Raw genomic sequence first — 19,475 nt, forward strand, 5'->3', positions numbered from 1 at the left:
CAACCTGAGGCAGCAGAAAGCACACTGTGTGGAGAAGTAGACGGGTACGTGAGGTATTTACATGGTTCAAAGGTCATGACTCTAATAAAATGTCTTCTCACAAAGTTCTTATTCCCATGTATACTCTCTTCCAACCTACCCACCCATACCCCTCCACATAAGGAAGTATTTTCAGTAGTCTCTGGTTTGTTTCCTCTACGTTTCTTCTGCAAATAGAACCATATAGATATATTCATGGTCTTAGAGAGATTTTCCATAGTGTGCTTTTATAAACAAATAGTTCTCTCTTGTGTGGGTGTACTTTAGTTGTTTCTAATGGGTTGTTTGTTGTCTTCTGTTATTCCTTTTAATGCTTTCTTGAACAACCATATGGCACCAGTGTATCTTCCAGGGCAGATCTAGAAGTAGCAGTCAAAAGGTTGACTCAAAGGGCAGATGGTTAGGACGTTTTGTTAGAGGCTGATGAATTCTCCTCCTAAGGGGTTGTCATTGTGCCTCCAGGGCCAATAATGTGAGAAGGGATCCTTCCTGACTTAATGTCCTTGATACCACACCCTTGCTCCCTCATTTCATTTCTTATGCCTTTCCGGCCTCTCTCTTTAGCTTTCTGAGCACTTCTTCCTCTGATCACACCTAGCCCGACTTCTTCTCATTCTAGACATCTCATCCCTAGACGTCTCACATGGTGTCTCACCATGTACCCATCAGAAACCATTATCTTACCCTCTAAAACTCCTCCATGGACGGCATCACCATCCAAGGAGACACCAAACTTGGAACCCGCCAATTGTCTTGATTTCTCCCTTTCACTAACCCATCAAGCAGTTGCTTTTACCTGGGGCACGTTTCAGCCATGGGTCCCTCCTCTACTTCCCAATACCATTTGCCTGCCTCAGGATCTCCTCGCCTTCTCGCCTTTCCCCAAGGGCGTTGAAATGGCATCCTCGCTTGTCTTCTGTTTCTGACCCAGACCTTCTGAAAATCATCTCAACACAACGGCCATGATGAGACTTTCATGAATTTCAAATTTCTGTCTTGTTTACAATCAAGGGTGTTGAATTAACTTTCTATGATTGTTGCTGTACAGCTAATCCTTACAATGGATCTAGATTTCAGAAATGCTCTGACGTGTGTGGAAGAAATCTTGGGCAGCAATTTAAAATAACAAGTATTCACAGGCTGCTTTCTGAAACAGACCCCTCCCAGGGTCAGTGTTGTTACAGAAGAAACAGAATGTATCCAGTTATTTCAGAAGTAGCATCATGCTATTATAACCAGTTTTTACATAGCAAGTGTTCCCTCACAGATAAAAAAGAAAATCTTTTTTCTTTTTTACTGAATTTTAACAAAGTCAAGAAGAAGGGAATCTTCTAGTTACATAAGATTGTGATTGGTGATTCAAACTACCAAAATATTATTGATCTTAATTTGGTTAACAGAGAATGATGAAATTTACCTCCTCTCATCTTAAGTTCTTATTTATACTATTTGGTGTTTTAAATGTAAGAAGAATTATACAGATGTAAGCACTCACTATGGCACTCTAGCAGAATTGCTATTATTTGCCTTACCATAAAACTTTAAAGGTTTATGTTCTTCGTTCTTTCAAGGGCAAAAAAGAAAAAAAAAGAGAGATTTTCAAATTTAAAAAATCACATAAAAATTCATCTATGAAATGGCTTAGGGATTTATGAGTATAAGTGCTTTGTTCAAATTATTACTGTCACAGTACCAACCAAACTTAACCAGAGATATAAATTTTCCAAAAGGAAGGGAAATAACAAAAGAAAATTATTCTGTTACCATTGAAAAATAGAATAATCAACATGTTTTCTTGTTAAGTTAAAAAAAAATGGTAAACTCTAAAACCCCAAAATCTTTTCTTACAAAAAGCGAGAAGCTAGGGATCAATTTGGATTTAAATGAATATTAAATAATTTCCCTCTAATTAATTTTAATGATGTAAAATAAGTAAGTCTTTGATGAAAGAAGTCACTAGGGTACAACCATAGTGAACATAGCTCAACATGTTGAGCCTTGTGATTTCCACCATTTCTTGGGTATCAAAAAAAGAGTTCCCACCCAGAATTGACTTAGGACACCTCCCTGTGCTCTCTTACCATCTCCCCCATCCCCAACTCCTCACTCTTTACCCCCACCCCTGGGCTAGGAGAGATGATTAGAAGATACTTAGGAACTCTGAAATGTAAAACAAACTAACAGTGGCAACATTCCCCAAATTGTTAAAAAAAATATACTAAAAGTAAAGGAAATGAAATAAAAGTATAAAAACCAAGCATCTGTCCTCTCCGGTGTAGATCTTGTAGGTTGATACCGGGGAAAATGGTGCCCTGTGGAGCCACCTAAAAGTTGCCCATTTACACCCGGTCTTTGTTGCCTGAACCACAGACCCACCGCATGCCACAGCATGACCCTGGGTCTTACAGAGGGACCCGTGAAAAAAAACCCTAACCTTCTCCTTTTCTCTCCATAGGAACCGTGATCTAAGCTATCCAAACAAACTCTGGAGGTATGTTTACCTTCTGTACAAAAAGCTGCTAGACTGACTAACAATTACAGCCCATTAACAACCCTTTCAGCTGGTTCTAGCCTTAAGTGAGTAAGTGTTGATGTATGGAAAAGAGTTAATTGAAAAAAGATCCATATATATTGTCAGAAGTTCCTAGCAGTCTACAAGTTAGCTAGGAATTAACCAGCTCACTTCAGTGTTCCCATTTAGTGTCACTCTTAAAAAAACAAACAAACAAACAAAAACAACAACAACAACCAAAAAAAAAAACTTGTTTGACTTAAAATCCTGTTTGAATTTGAAAGCAAAACTCTTCTTTAAGTGCGATCACCAGTGGTCAGTGGTTTAATCAATCCTGGCTATGCAGAGCAGCCTCCATAAAAGAATCAAGTAATTAAAGGACCGAGTTCAGTGACGTTCTGTGTTGGAGAACAGTGCAGATCCAAGGAGACCGGCTTGCCCAGAGAGCATGGAAGCTCTGCCCCCTTCCCACATACCTTGCCCCGTGCATCTTCCATCGGGCTGTTCCTGAGTTATATCCTTTTATAATAAGCCAGTAATCCAGTAAGTACAATATTTCTTAGTTCTGTGAGCCTCTCCAGCAAATTAATCAAACCCAGGAAGAAGAGGGTTGTTGACATTTTCCATCTATACCCGGTCAGTCAAAAGCACCGAGGACTAGCACCTGGCATCTAAAGCGGGCGATGGGGGGAGGGAGTTAGTCCTATAGGACTGAGCCCTCATTCTATGGGACCTGACACTCTTTCCAGTGTCAAATAGTGTCAAACTGAGTTAAATATGTGGGATACCCAAGTAGCCTTCATGAAGAACTAATTATTTGGTGTTAAAGAGAAAACGCACGTCAGGCTGGTATCAGAATTCATAACCTTTGACTCGGACCCAGAACCAGTGAGAAGATACGCTTTGAAACTAGTCTTCTAACTTGCGAGCGCCCGACAGTAAATCCTTATGTTAGCTTGTCTTAGTTTAGCAGAGAGACAGCATCTCTTCATACTCACTGCAAAAGATGTAAACTTTTGAATTTTGTCACCTGAGGAGGCATCAAACCACTCAAATATAAATAAAATACAACTGTGGCCCCAAATTGTAATTTGACATTTATTTCCGTCTCTCTACTTGTAAAACAAGTCTTAGTCATCTCTCTGCGGAAGTTTGTCTGATACTCACCTCTTCCTTGAGCTCACTCTATGCCTTCTCTAGGATGCCTTAAAATTTTTTTATTTTTTTTTATTTTATTTTAAACGTAACCAGTGCTGAACGGAGCTGATGATCCCATTTCCACCATTACTTGCCAAATTACCTGCTTTAAACGGGCTCTACTTCCTTGTTTCCACATTTGCATGAAGCACATCTTCTCCCAAGTCACTTAAGCTTAAGCTCTTGGTCACCTCCGAGCACTGAGTCATGTATAGAATTGTTGAATCATTATAATTATAGATCTGAAACTAATATAATAGGATTTGTTAATTATACTTGAATAAAAAATTGAAAACAAAAAAACACACACCAAGCCAGAACACAAAAGATCTTGACCGTCTTTAATTCCTTTCTTTCCACTGCCCCACCGCCTCAGCCCCCCATCTGAATTGTTACATCTACTTTGCTCACCCAGTGTGTCATATTCACCTCCATTCTTACCAGCGGCCCCCCTCCTCAAGCCATAACATTGTTAGATTTATCTTTAAACAGTTTTGATCAATTTCTGGCTCAAAAACCTTCCGGAGCTCCTGTACCAAACAAATGTCAAAATCTCCCCCTAAGTATTTAGACCCCTCTGTGACACTGGTTTAGCCCACAGGTTTTGCCTTGCCTCTTATTCCTCACTAAGGTACAGACTCCACAAGTCAAGGGCCACTGATTACAACTTCCCATACCTTCCCTGTGCACTTCCTGATTCTGTGCTTTTGCTCATGCTTTTCCTCCTGGGTAAAAAGACTCTCTTCCAATCATCTTCTGCTAATGTCCTACAGATCCAATGCTATCTTCTCCATGAGGCATCCCTAGTTGCCCCCACCAAACATCACCTCTTTTTGGGGGGCGGTGACAATTCTATGGAAATTTTCAAGCTCCCACGTTCTTTATAGAGCCAAAGAGCCTAAGTACTTAGAAACAATCTTAGAAACCCTTTGTCCTTGAAGCACTATCATTATGTACCAAAGACAAAGACTGAAGGAGTAAAGTTGTTTACTAAGTACCGTAGAGCTTGATAGCGGTAAAGCCAAGAGCAGAAAAGTCTGAAAGTAAATCTGTCACCATTTCTACTATATCAAGATTTAAATACCCTTTGATCTGCAGACGTATACAATTTACCAATAATCCGTTACAGCTCCGTGATTTCACATGGTTGCCTTTTTGTGTGCCCATCCAGTTTCTTCCACTTTATTCTGTGCCTCCAGCACACCAAGCATATTGTCCAGAATAGATGCTCATTAAAATATTGCTGTAGGATCAAATGAATGAATCTCACTAGACTCAAAGTATCTCTAGGTTTGGGGATAGTCTGAAATCCTTTGGCCTGAGGACAGTGGCTATTGAGAGCGTGTCCATTCTTTACTTAACCAGTATTTTTTTGAGTAGTTCAGATTACATATTGAACTCACAAAATATGAACATTTAATTAAATACCCCAAATATATTTTGAGACAAAGAAAAGAAACCAATATTAATGCATCTATCTTTTAGGCTGAATTAAATTCACTTTGATAATAGACCGTTAACTCAAATTCAAATGATCTGAATTTGAGTTAAATAACCAGTCACTGTAACCAGTGTAACCACTGTAACCAACTTAACTAAAGTAAGCTAAGAAATAAATAATAGCAATCTAATTTTTCAGCTCGTACCGTAAAATGTATCTAGGTACTTTCCTGCCTGCCTCACACTGGCATGTGTATATACACACAAGTGTGTCACATGACACACACGCACACACGCACGTGTGTGCAATCCACTTGCACCACACTTATCTTTGAAAAATAGATTGCTGTAGCTCCAGAGGGAAATTCTCTGATGGTGGTGAAGAATGAAGTCATTCATTATTGTGACAATTAAATTGTTATTACTATTGTCATTGTTATTTAAAGTCCCAATTGGGTGCCTGACTTTTTCTGCAGTAGAGTTATAAACAATGAATGCCGATCTTTAAAGTGTCAAGAGATCAAGTTAGTAGCTACATATGACTACCTAACGACCGCTCTTTCCAGATAGCTCTCAGCGGGGGATATAAAGCAATTGATAGCACTCTTCGGGACCAAGTGGAGAGATAACATTTCTACACTATATATATGGGGACATGGTCTTGGTAGCCATCTGTCACAGAAACAGACTGACTTCAACCAACAGATTGCATCAAACTCATTTTCTAGACAAAGAAACTGAGGCTTGACAGAGAAGGAAGTATCAGCCCAGAGAGGGGATCATGAGCTCCCATAATTCACTTAGCCCCTAGGTTCCTGCACCCCTCATCCTTTATTCTCTCAGTGTTTCAGGGCATTGTTCCTTCAGTTTGCGTGAAGTTGGTTGGAGGTAGGCACCATGGGTTTGATTGATACAGCAATTTGCATCTCAAGGCATCGCTCGATAAATACAGGGCAATGAAAGGCCACTCTCTCACAAACCAATTTCCCCCTCTGGGCTGACTTTAGAAGCTCATTGATGTCACTTCCTTCCTCAGTCAGCAAGTGAATTTTCTTTAATTCTCAAGACCAGCTGTCCATGCTGTCAACAGAAAGTTATTAAAATTCCTTTAAAGTGAATAAAAATAGCCTAAAAGCAAATGTACTTGGAAACAGGAAAGAATCAGTATGCAAAGTCCACAAACCTCTGAGCAAAATAATGTTGATCCAACCAGAGATTTCAAACATTGTATATTCAAGATGCTAGGAAAAAATAATTAAAAGATGCTAAAACGCATACTTCTTAATCTTTTATTAGCAAGGGCTTATGCAGTTACAATTTATGCCCTAAATTCCATTCCTCTTTTTCAGATATGATTTGAATAAACTTGGGAATGACTTAGGTTTTCCTGGAGTGGGATTCCCTCCTTTTTTCCTGCATCGGCCAGAGAACATATACATCTCCACCAGCCTAAGACTACCCATAAGCAGGAGAAAAGAAAAATTATCATTAACTGCAATCATAACCACTAGGGCCACAAAATAATTATATAATTTTATATTTTAAGTCATTAGAGTTTTAATAGCTAAAGGGAGGAGATGATTTTTCTTATGTTTAAATAACTGTAACTCACAGAAGTGGTTTGTCTGGCTTCTGAGTCCCTGGGATCCTCTAGCGACTGAATGACCTCAGGAATTAGAAGCCTGCCCTGTTATCTTCTGAATCAGCCCTTGCCTTACCCCTCGATCCCCCAGCATGGCACCCACCTTGTTGTCTGAACTGCACCTGGCCTGCTAATTAAGTCCATCCGAAACATGGAAGTGTTTCCTGCCACTTCTACCACGAACTGTCACCTGCCTCTTCCCCTTTTGGACGGATGACCCAAATCCTGGACTCACTTGGATCCTTTGCCAAGGAAATCTGTATCCAGCCTGTCTTGTCATCCCAAAACATGGCCCAGGTTTTTGTCTTGGGTTCCTACCTGTAGCTGGAGCCAGGGATCTCCCAAGTGTATTACTCTTAGAGTTCTGGAAGTCAGACGTTCAAAATGGGTTTTACTAGACTAGAAGAAAGGTATGGCAAGAATGCATACCTTTAGGAGGCTTGAGGGGAGAATCCACTTCCTTCTCTTTTCCAAGTCTAGAGGCTGACCACCTTCCAGGCTCGTGGCCTCTTTTGGCCACGGCATCCCTCTGACCCCTACTTCCATTGTCACATCCCCTTTCCTCTGTCTTTGGTTCTCCTACTTCTCTCTTAAAAGGACCCTTGCGATGCCATTGCTCATATCCAGATAATCCCAGATAATCTTCCCATCTCAAGACCTTTAATTTAATCACATCTGTAAATTCCCTTTGCCATGTAAGGTACCACATTCACAGGGTCCAGAGTTTAGGATATGGACATGGTTGGGGGGGGCATTATTCTATTTACCATACTTGCCATGTCAGTTTTCATAACCTAGATACCTTCATTTTAGTTATGGGGACAAGCCCATAGGGCTCCCTTAATAACTTCTCTTTACATTCTGTTCCTTTCCCCCCTCCCCCATCTATTTGGGGACACCAGTCTCTACACGTTCCCTTCACTGAAAACCTAGGGCTTGCCCTCGCTCCCTTTCCTGTACTTGCCACATCCACTCAGTCTCCAGAACTTACTTGAGAAAGACCAGGCGTCCTTCCATCTCTGTTTTCCCTCCTGGGCTGAAAACCTCCTCCCTCCTGCCTGAGCACTGGACATGCTCATTGCTCTCTCTGCCTCCTGTCTCCCACTCTCCGTCATCCCTTCCTCCACACAATTACCGAAGTCATCTTTCTCAAGCACGGCTTTGGTCACCTCACCCCTGCTGGAAAACCTCTGCTGGCTTTCCACAGCCTCAGAAACGCTTCTCAACCTCACCTCAAGCCAGCAACTCCCCAAAGCTGTTCTCTTACCCTCTCCCACCCCCGCTACTTCTCACCTGCTCCGATATACGCTTTCATTCTCTAAACCACTAGAACCTCTCGAGATTCATCCAAATACACCCTCTGTTCGCCTCTGAGACTGTTCTTCCTCTCACAACTCCCTGGAATGCCCGTCGCTTATCCTTTGCCTGCAAAATGCATGCTTCCTTCCTTCTAGTCCTCCCAATTCTGGAGATAAGAAGATATTGTGAACTCTTAGTTATAGATGGCCAAACAGGCTGGGCATTCATTAACTGGCCCCAAATCAGACACCTAGTAAATGGCAGGGCTGTGATTAGATACCAGATTGTTCTCTGCTCCATTCACTAGCGTCCAGTGGGCTGCTGCGTTATTAGATGATGATGATCTGATTGCTTGGGCTCTCATTTTTCTCTTGAGTTACTTCCGAGTTCCCTCGGTTCCTAAGGAAACAAAAGGAAGGCTTTATACTGCTGCTGCCACCCAGGCTCCCCTCCTGCCTCTTTGCAGTTAGCAACAAGCATTGAGTGCTCTTTTATTTTTTTTATAATTTTTAAATGTTTTTTTTATAAACATATAATGTATTATTAGCCCCAGGGGTACAGGTCTGTGAATCGCCAGGTGTACACACTTCACAGGACTCACCATAGCACATAGCACTCACCATAGCACACCCTCCCCAATGTCCATAAACCCACCCCTCTCTGGAACCCCCTACCCCCAGCAACCCTCAGTTTGTTTTGTGAGATTAAGAGTCTCTTATGGTTTGTCTCCTTCCCGATCCCATCTTGTTTCATTTGTTCTTTTCATAACCCCCAAACCCCTCACGTTGCATCTTCACTTCCTCATATCAGGGAGATCATATGATAATTGTCTTTCTCCGATTGACTTGTTTCGCTTAGCATAATACCCTCTAGTTCCATCCACGTCGTTGCAAGATTTCATTTCTTTTGGTGGCTGCATAGTATTCCATTGTGTATATAGACCACATCTTCTTTATCCATTCATCTATTGATGGACATCTAGGTTCTTTCCATAGTTCGGCTATTGTGGACATTGCTGCTATAAACATTTGGGTACATGTGCCCCTTTGGATCACTATATTTGTATCTTTAGGGTAAATACCCAGTAGTGCAATTGCTAGGTCGTAGAGTGACTCTATTTTCAACTTTTTGAGGAACCTCCACGCTGTTTTCCAGAGTGGTTGCACCAGTCTGCATTCCCACCAACAGTATATTGAGTGCTCTTTTTAAAATGCACATTTGACCACATAGTTCCAATGTTCCTCCCCACACCCTGCCCTAAATTTCCTTAATAACTGACTTCCCACAGCTCTTGCAATGATCATAAATCTCCCAGAAGTGGTCTATGTTACTTGCTTCCCTGCCTCATATTACACCACACACCCTATGTCTCTACTCTGGCCATGATGGCTTCCTCCCCATGCCTTGGACCCGCCCTGCTCCCCCTTATAGCCTAACTTTGCACATGCTCTTCCTTCTGCTGGATATTCTACTCCTTTTTCTAAGCAAGACTGGTGCTCTAACTCAAAAGGCCAAGCTTTTTCCACAAACCATGTTGCCTCTTCTTCAAACATTCTGTGTATAATCCAACACAAGATATCTAATTATTAAAACATATCAAGAGTATCTCATAGAGCAATGCCATTAAGAAAGGAAGGAAATGGGTTCTTATTATCTGAAGACTCCAAGATTGGCCCCTGGCATTTTGTAACAGTGATGTGATAGTCCATTCTTAACGCTGTCATTCCAATTTCTGTGCTCCTTACGCTGCTGCCGTATCTCATAAAACACTTGGCCTAGTGCTTGAATCCTTAGTGAAATGTTCAAATGTGCTTTTTTTGGTTCATTAATTGATTAGTAAATATCAATTATTCATTACATGTCTTAAAAAAAAAAGTTTGACAGTTTGTTGAACAACTAATCTTGCAACTATCATACAACCCAGTGATTGTTCTCCTAGGCATTTTTCCTAAAGAAATAAAGCCTCACCCTCACAAAAAAGCCCGCATGCAAATATTGATAGATGCTTTATTCATAATAGGTAGCAACTACCCAGATGACCTCCAGTGGGTGAATGGCAGCACACACCTTGTCCCTCCACAGCATGGAATACTATGCAGCAATGAAAAGGAAAGATTGAACAGGAATACACAGGCCAACATGGCTGCCTCTCTGGGGAATTCTGCTGAGTGTGGAAAACCAACCTCAAAGGTTATAATGAAGGATTCCATTCATTCAGTATTCCTGAAATGGATGGATTAGTGGTTGCCCAGGGCTAAAAGGAGGGAGGAGGTGGTAGGAAATAGATGGGGCTCTAAGAGCACACCAGGAAGGATCCTCGCAGTGATGGAAATGCTCTGGGTCCTGACTGCATCAGTGTCAGCATCCTAGCTTTTGATCTACGAGATGTTACCATCAGGGAAATCTAGGTAAATGGTACCCTGGATCGGTCTGTATTGTTTCCTAAAAACGCAAGTGACTGCGCAGTTATCTTATTTAAAATAAAAATAAAATAAAATTAGTAAAAACGAAAATAAAATTAAATTAAAAAATAAAATAAAAAATTTTAAGGACATGTTTGATCAAGGGTGTATCATACCAAGATGTTCACAAGCACTTAATAACTCTAGTGGTGCAAAATTTCTTCTTTCCCCTCTTTCTAAGTTGATTGGTTTCTTGATCATTTATTATTACTAAGGATTTTTTTTCTTCTACGTAAGATATAAACAACACTGATCGTTTTCAGGCCGTTTCACCATGAAGCTTTACCATTTTAGCATCTTATTCTTTATATCCTTGTAACCTTTCATACATTACCATGACTTTTTTTTTGTCCTGACCAAGATACCTTTCATAAAACTGTTGGTTTTCATTTTAATCACTGCGGCACCTTAACAACAATGTATAATAATGTCTTTATTATCTTCAGGAGTAAAAGAAAAGATTTTTAAAGTAGTGTTGGTGCCACCTGCCACATTAGAGCTCCTTCTCTGGTCCTCAAAGCTCCAGGAACTCAGTGTTCATATTATACTTGAACAGGTTGTCGTGGTTTGGAAACCTTTGATTGGCTGTTGTTCAAGTTTTTACTCAGTCCTTTTTATCTCTCCACCTCTCTGCCAAAGTTTCATGCAGTCTTCGGGTATCACCCTTACCGGATGTCCCCTCCATTCTCTAAAATTTTTGCCTTGTGTGGTTTATTTAAGATTTGGCTTTTTTGCTTCCTCCCAATTTTTGGAGTGATCATAAAGGTCCATATCGCAATATAAGTGTTTACACAGATAGCCCTTGACTGCTTTGGAATTTGAGTGAGAACAGAGCGGGATCAGTACTGCATTTTATTCATTTTTCACACTTTAATGTCACATTTATTTTTGCTTTCTCTTTCAGTGACTAGAGAAAAAATCCAGGAACATATCACCAACCAGGTATTTCTTCCCTTCTCATAAATTGTAGAGTTATGCTTTAGATGTTAATAGTTAAGCATTTGTAAATATGGAAAAAAAAGTTTTGCTAATTATTAAGTATGAGCAATATACATTCTGTTGGTTCTGAGAACAAATACATTGGTCAGACATGGATGATCACCTGCTTTCTCTGTCTCCCCATTCTCCTTCCTTCCCCCCACACCCCCCACCCACCAAAGGAAACAGTGAAGTAAAACACTGCCAGTTCTGATTTGCAAGTGTTCCCCTGAGCATATCATGACCTCTGCATTGATATTCTCATGGCTACAAATAGACACTTGTATCTAATTTTCCCTTAACTGAATGACTGTCCTGTGTGAGCTTCCCAAGTTTTAAATTGACCAGCTGAAAGTCACTCCCTCCCAAACAGTTCCAAACCGAACCCCTCCCAGGGGAAACATACAAGTTGACTTTCCATTCTGGTCTTTGATTTCTATGCAGCATGGTTAGCCAGCATCTTCCTGTCTGCTTCACTGCTTTCCTACCCAGTCTTGTCACAGACTTATTTTTATTTGCTGGTAGATGGAGTCACTCTGTGTCACTGTTGAAGGGAGTTGACTACAGCCACCCATAAAACTAAGGGAGAACGTCACCAAACCCTGTCTTCCCCCACCCCACCTCTTCTTTCCATAGGTGATAGGACTGTCGTTCCCCAAAGGCTGCCCGTGCCAACACACTCCAGGAGAGCCAATAGCGGCATGCTTGGGCTCCACTTGCAAACACAAATCCCCATGTCCTTTTATTTTTTAATGGTTTTTCCCCGGGGCATTAATTATAACTCACCCTTGCCAAGGAGAAGAGTGGTAAGTCTACTTTTAAACCAGTCAAGGGTACATTTTCCAAAGTCTTCTAATGCCTTCCCAGGTAAATTCCAAGTCTAGCCCTCATTGTCATTCCACCCCAATTAAGTTCTAGCTTTACCTAATCTGTGCCAGATGCCCTGTAACTCATCAAGCTCTAAAAATAGTTAACTCATTAGGCTAATGTACTATACCGCAAGTTCAGGAGGCAAAATTTAATGCTGATCAGGTACCATTTTGCTTTTGCCTGTAATTGGATATGCTGACTGATAGCAGCAGCCATCTTGATATTTGAAACTGCCATCATTGCACAATGGAAAAATCAGTGAGCCATTTCAAGTAGTTTATTTGCTTTTTGAGCTTCATTTCTTGATCACTGTATTTTCAGTTATTTGTATTTGCTCAAGTAGTTTGGTAAGGCTGAGCAACAGTTACCCGGTAAAGTTTATTGCTACCATTTTTATTTATTTAAGTCACATAGGGAATACTTTTTCTTATAAAGAGACCTGTTTTTTTTATTAAGTTAACAAGTTAAGGCAGTTGACCAACACATATATTAAGGCCACCTCTTATGGGCAGATTTTCATTTCCTATACTTTCCTTCTTTTTACATTTGGCTAAACTAACAGAATATGTGGACACCAAAATAGAACACCAAATATTTACTTGTAATCTGAAACACTGATGTGTTGCCAGATGAAATCGTAATGGTTTCCAGTCCCAATAAGAGAGTGAGATTCTTTGGACTTTAACATAATGAGGAAGGGTCTTTAGTACTTTCGTTATACAAGGAAGGGTCTTAAGTATATTTTGTTATTCAGTTGTTCTCAGAACAGTTGTGTTGTTCACTGTCTGCAGCTGGTATGTCTAATTTTACTATAGAATTTCTATTCTTTCATCTTCCAAGTAGAGAAGAGCTCTCCACTCTCATGAACACAGAGACAATACAATACAAAGAAGCACCTTACACCTCTAATTTATTGATTTTGGCAGAGAACCAAGAAATGAAGTCACACCCCTTCTTTAAATCACTGGGCCAACCCCCGCCCCCATATTTGGCTTTTAAAAAACGAACTTGAAAACTCACTTTGGATGATCAATACAGTGTTCTTTATCAGAAAAGAATGTAAAACGGAGCACTGTTGAGCATTAATCTTTGCCCCTAAATCCTTCCCACCGGGCACTATAGATTGTGTAATTAAATTGAAACTGAAAATCGAGTCCTTTTTTTTTTTTTTCCTTCTTTTTCCATTAAGTAAGCGACGAATTGCACACCAATGTGAGAAATCAGGGCTGGGGCGGATGAAAAGCTCCAGCCCCTTGGCCAATAGCCAGCCTGCATTTTTAGCCGACAGCAATTTTACCACACCTGAGCTCTGAGAACAAACAACTATTTGAGTTCTCTGGAGGGAACGCTGGATTCTTTCCTGTGTAATTCACTGGGGAAATTAGTATGCTTTTTTAAAGTAACTTGTTAACGCAGCTTGTTTACGAGAAGAGGACAAAAATGAGCAGTGAACCGCTTGGCAGCTTATGTCCCAGAATGGGATGAAAGCATGACCCATTTTTTCAGCTGTCTCTTTGGCAGTTCGGTGCTGCAACCATTTCCTCTCTGAAAAATGTTCCTTCTAGAGTTGAAATCTCCTTTAGGTGTTCTGAATAGTTTTTACTAGGGGAGATGAAAGATAATACCCTAAAGTGCTACCAAAAATACCTTCGAAACCTCTATTAGAATATCGCCCGTACAGAATGGGAATGCGGTGCATCAAACCTTCTCACGTCAACTTGGAAACTGCCTTCGTACAGAGTAGACAAGGGAAACCTGTAGTAAATTAATCCCTTCTGTGTATGCCTTTTTGAATAGTAGATGATTGAAACCCATTGTGAATTAGGACTTTGTTTTTTCATGGCAAGGTGACAGAGAGGGGCTTCATTTCTTGTAGAGAGGACATGTACGTTGGGGAGGCGCTGGCGGGGACAAAGGCTCACCCTCGCTGAATGCCCAGTTGAGAGAGAGCCAGACCTGTTGCTGTGCCACAAGAGCTGTGGTAACAGGTTCCTAGGGCTGTGGTAACAAACTCCCACCAACTGGGTGCTTTCAAACAATGCAAATGGGTTGTCTCTGTTCTGGAGGCTAAAGGTCCAAAAAATCCAGGTGTTGATAGGACTCCCTGCTCCCACCAAAACCTGTAGGAGAGGATCCCCCCTCCTTGCCTCATCCTGGCTGCAGGGTGGCGGCTGGCAGTCCTTGGTGTTGACTTCCAGCTTCTGTCTCTGACTGTCGGCCCGTAGCATCTCCCTGTGGGTCTCTTCTCTACTCTCTCTCTTTTTTTTAAGATTTATTTTATTTCTCTGAGAGAGAGAAAAAGACAGAGAGAGAGTGGGGGGAGGGGCAGAGGGAGAGAAGCTTCAGGCAGATTCGCTGCAGAGTGCGGACTGGGAGGTGGGACTTCTGAATCCGAGATCGTGACCTGCACCAAAACTAAGAGTCAGGATGTTTAACCAACTGAGCCCCCCACGTGCCCCATCTCTTCTCTTCTTATGAGGACACCAGCCATATGGGGCTATGGTGCCATCCTAATGACCTCATCTTGACTCAATGACATCTAAAAGTACCCTCTCTCCAAATAAGGTCACACGGACAGGTATCAGGAGTTAGGAATTATATACACCCATCTGGGGGACACAGTTCAACTATAAAAATCGGGGACCTCTGAGTGATCCTGGAACCCAACTTTCCCTTTGACCCCTGACCATTTATGATGTGACCTCCTGACACCCCTCCCTCCAGCTCCTCCTCTGCCCAGCCCTCCCCCACCCTGCACCTCTTCTTCCAGACCCTCATCTCCTCTGCTCCCTGTAACTCTCCTGCTTCTGTTCACTGCCTTTCCATTCACCTTCCCTGCTGCTCCTCTTTGCTTTCTAAAATACCAACCCTCTGTATCCATCTTCTGCTGCACAACAAAAATCAAACCGAAACACCTCCCCCGCATTTAGCAGTGATGACCAGCCCTCCTTGTGCATTATACTCCCATATGAGGTTTTGTTGCACAAACCTGAGACCGCACTCCTACCCCACCCCAAGAAATGCTGGGTCAGGAGTTGGGTTCAGACTTAGCACAACCCTTAGACCAGGCCAAAAGGGGTCATATACTTTCCAAGACCCCAGACATCACAAACGCAGAAATGCAAAGACATTTTTTCTTTGGAGGTTGGTGTTTTATTGAAGTTTGATACTCAGCGGAGTGTACCTAAAATAGGGGCGGCAGGACAGAGCAGCTGAGTCAGGCCCCCTCGTCCAGTGGAGTGGGGTTAGGCTTGGAAACCAAGGAAGGAAGGGCTTCAATAGCTTTAAGGTGTACTTCTGCCCTTCTCTCTGCTTTGGAGAGAGGTGGAGTGGGGAACACAGTTTCGGGTGATATTTAGAAACGTCTCGCAATCCTGAAGTCAGAAAAGTGAGCTGTGAAAAGTGAGGTAAGTGAAGCATGATCCCTGCCCCCCACCCCTCCCGGCCAAGGAACCTAAAGAGACTGAGTCATCCACCTCTTTCAGCTGATCTAGTCTCTAGCCTGACTATGGCTTCTGCCTTGACTTCCTCCTAAAGGTCCACGGACCACTCAGGTCATCAGTGGCAGGGTGGCTCCCGGGGAGAGTAGGGCTCCTATGGCCTCCAGGCCTAGGACAGTCCCCTTCTGGTCAAGCTACAAACCCTGGATGGAAATGAGGGCCACGTATTGGGTATTGGTTACTTTGAAACTTCAAAATATTTAGACACACAGTATGTGGGCCTCCATTCGTGCTCTTGCTCTGGGCCCAAAAATGTTGAGAATGATTCTGCTCACACACCTGCAGCTTTGAAACTCAATATGTGAGTCTCATAAAAAGCCAAGATTGAACCCACTCATATATTGTCTATAGGATAAAACCCTAGCCTTTGAGTGTGAAACCCAGGGCCTTGTGCCCCCATAATACTTTGGACAGCATGCTCCTCCCTAGATTCATTTCCCATTCTGCTGCCTTCTGTAAAACAATTGTGTGCTATAGAAACCTGTTCCACCATCATCCTAACCCCTTTTCCTGCAATGCAAAATTTACTCATATTCCAAGACCTAACTTAAATACCACCTCTTCCATGAAACTCTCCTTCATCATGTAGCTAAGAATAATTTCTCCCTCTTCTATGCTCCCATACTATTTTTCAGTCCTTTTGCTACTGCTCCTTGCACGTTCTACTCTAGTTTCCAATTATTTGTCCCTATATGATTTTGTAACTGGATGATCTAATCCTAATGAGACAAAGTCATGTTTGGTTCATTTCAGCGTCTACCATTAGACCTTGCACATCATAAATAACCAACCAATTGCTGGTCAAATGTGAATTTTTCAAGTCACCAAATTATTGTCTGGATAGCCAGAGGGATGCTAAATGTGGGCAGCCCACTCCCTATACACGGTGCTGCTCTAAACTGTTGTGTCATTTATACCTACACGATGAGAACCAAGTGTTGTCCTTTGCCCTCCCCAGCAAGAAATCTCAGCTAGAAACAGAAAGGATAAGCTAAGAATGCACATGGTCTCTATGAATAATGGTCCCACTGTCAGAGGGATGAAAGAATCAAAGGGCAGGGAGACCCACACCTCTATTTTATCTTTGTGTCCACATCCCACCACAGCCTGTAGAACGTTAAATGGTTTGCTTGGGTCAAGACATGAGCACCGGACTTTTTTTTTTTTTTTTCTCAAATGAATTTCTCAAATTTCAGTATAGCATGAACTTCATAACTTCTAAATTTAAAGTAGGATTATATTACCTCGCACTATTCTTATCAAAATGGCCATGCACTCAAGGAGACAACTTTGACCTAAAGAGAGTTTCTCACTTCAAGTTTAGCACTAATGGAACTCATAAAGATCCCACCCGCCTCATTCTCTTTGAAGATTACCTTCCAGAACTGGAAGTTATGCTTTAGAAAAGCTGTCCAATTTATGAGCCTTTTTTTAAGAATGCTTGAAAGCGAGACTGAAAGGCTCCCAAAATGAAAGTAGCAGGCATAGTGTTTCACAAAGCAGGATTTATAAAAGATGATCTTTATTAAAGGTCAGACGGCTTCCTATCTAGAAAATACGTAGGTGTAAATGTCAAAAGGCTGTGGCTCACCTCTTTAATCGGAAGCCAAGGAAATTAAAATATTGTGTAAGGGTGTCTGAGGAAACAGACAACAGAGAGCGGTCTGTGGAAATAAACCCTTAAGACAGAGAGGGAGGATGAGAAAATGGCCCTCGGGTACTTTAAAAGCATGAGCACTAGAAACAAATAATGACGGAGATTAAGAGAATTGTTTATTAGCAACACTGCATGATCTATTAGCAATCAAATATGCAGATAGTTCTCACTCAAGCACTCAAAATGCGTCTGAATAATTGCAACCACTGATTGTGCCAGCCACTCAATGCTCCATCTCATTTATCTGTCACAACAACACTATGAGGATACATATTTTAATCTTCTTTTTCTACAGGTGGAAACTCAAGCTTGAAAGATTCCGTAATTTTTCAGGTTCTGCAATGCTTTGCACTCAATTATTAATAATACCCGTCAACACTGTTACTAGGCCCTTGATGAGCTTTCTGTGTGCAGGCTCAAGGCTCAATTTTACATAATATTATCTCATTTAAACCTCATGTAAACCTTACGAGCGGTGATCTTGCGAGGTAGGTACAGATCAAGGGATTCACGGTTCATCAAGTGGCTTGCCCAAGATCACACGCCAGGATTGAAATAATAGAACTTGACCATGTAAGCACCAACCACTATTCTATACTGCTTGAAATACCTTTATTTAAAGGTACCTGGCTGGTGAGCAGCAGAGTCGGCATCAGAATCCAGACATACATCATTCTGAATTCCTTTCTTTTTGCTATTGGTCTATATCGCTACTTGTTCTGAAAGTTTTCCTATTAACTAAATGACCCCACCATGACCACCCTAATCCAGCACCCCAATTTTGACACTAATCCTGAAGCCAATGATGGTGAGACCCTAGAACACAGCTACTTAAGATGGTAAGTTTTTTTCCCCCAAAGCAACAAGATGTGCCTATGCTCACTCTGGGGTTCCTGTTAAGCCTTAAATTACCTTTTAAATTAAGTAAGTGAAAAATCAAGTGAATCTGGTCCAAGAGAAAAACTATTTTGTCACCTGAATAGAGATTAAAAACTGAGGGGGGAAAAAAAGCATACGTTGGGATAATCTGCTGCCCACTGGCAATTTTCCTCAGCAGAGCCCCAGCAGAAACACCATGAACATAAAACAGAATGGAAATAGACCAACTATAAAGATGTACTCATGTTCCTTTATTTTCCAGAAAAGTACCTTACTTCTAAAAACTCTCTTATAAGTTCTTCATTCTTGGTTATAAGTGTGTCATTGTATATACCCTCATGTGAGAAAACCTGGGATATGGAAGCTCTGTGTCAAAAATGTAGCATCTCATAAAAAAGAACAAAGAGAGCTAATTTGCCATCTCGTGTAAAGGAATCACACCACCGTAAGACGTTACGGCTTGATAACCCAGTGAAATGGATCCCACGAATGATTTTCTTGTCAATCTGTTTTCCTACTTTTTCTTTCCCTCTTTTGAGTTTTTGTAATCACATCCCTCCCTCCTTGCTAGCACTTGGAGCTCAAGATGAATAATTTGGGTAATAGGAATTTTTCAGCTTAGCAGATTTTATGAGCCAAAATGGTTAGCACCTCGTTTGGGATTATTCTCTCCACACGGAACAACGAGCTTCAGCAGCCAAGTTCTAGGTGCCAAGAGTAATGATTAGCATTCCCCAGCTCGAACACCACCTCCAAGTGGAATGTCTCTTTTTCATTTCTAGGATTAAAGCTTTGATCAAAATGGGCCACGAAGCCAACATGTCATCCTAGTTTGGTATATACTCAAAACAACAGGGTTTGGTGTGGTTTTGATTTTGTCTACCTTTAAACTATTTTACCCATTATTGCTTTCTCCTCATGATAGGAATTGAGTAAGTCATCAAGTGAAAACTTGGTATCTTTGGGATTGTGGGAAAGAGGTGCTTAAGGGGTCATCATT

At 41.4% G+C, this 19,475-nt stretch overlaps 1 protein-coding gene across 2 annotated transcripts in view; it reads left to right on the forward strand.

Moving 5' to 3' along the window:
• The window catches only part of CHST9 (carbohydrate sulfotransferase 9), a 226,384-nt gene that overhangs the window by 186,824 nt on the left and 20,085 nt on the right, over positions 1 to 19,475 (forward strand). For both annotated transcript variants that reach the window (XM_044243234.1, XM_044243235.1), the window contains exon 4: positions 11,496 to 11,533. In XM_044243234.1, coding sequence (XP_044099169.1) covers positions 11,496 to 11,533 — 38 coding nt within the window. The remainder of the gene's footprint in view (positions 1 to 11,495; positions 11,534 to 19,475) is intronic.

The sequence above is a fragment of the Neovison vison genome, chromosome 3 (assembly GCF_020171115.1).
Source record: "Neovison vison isolate M4711 chromosome 3, ASM_NN_V1, whole genome shotgun sequence".
NCBI lineage: Eukaryota > Metazoa > Chordata > Mammalia > Carnivora > Mustelidae > Neogale > Neogale vison.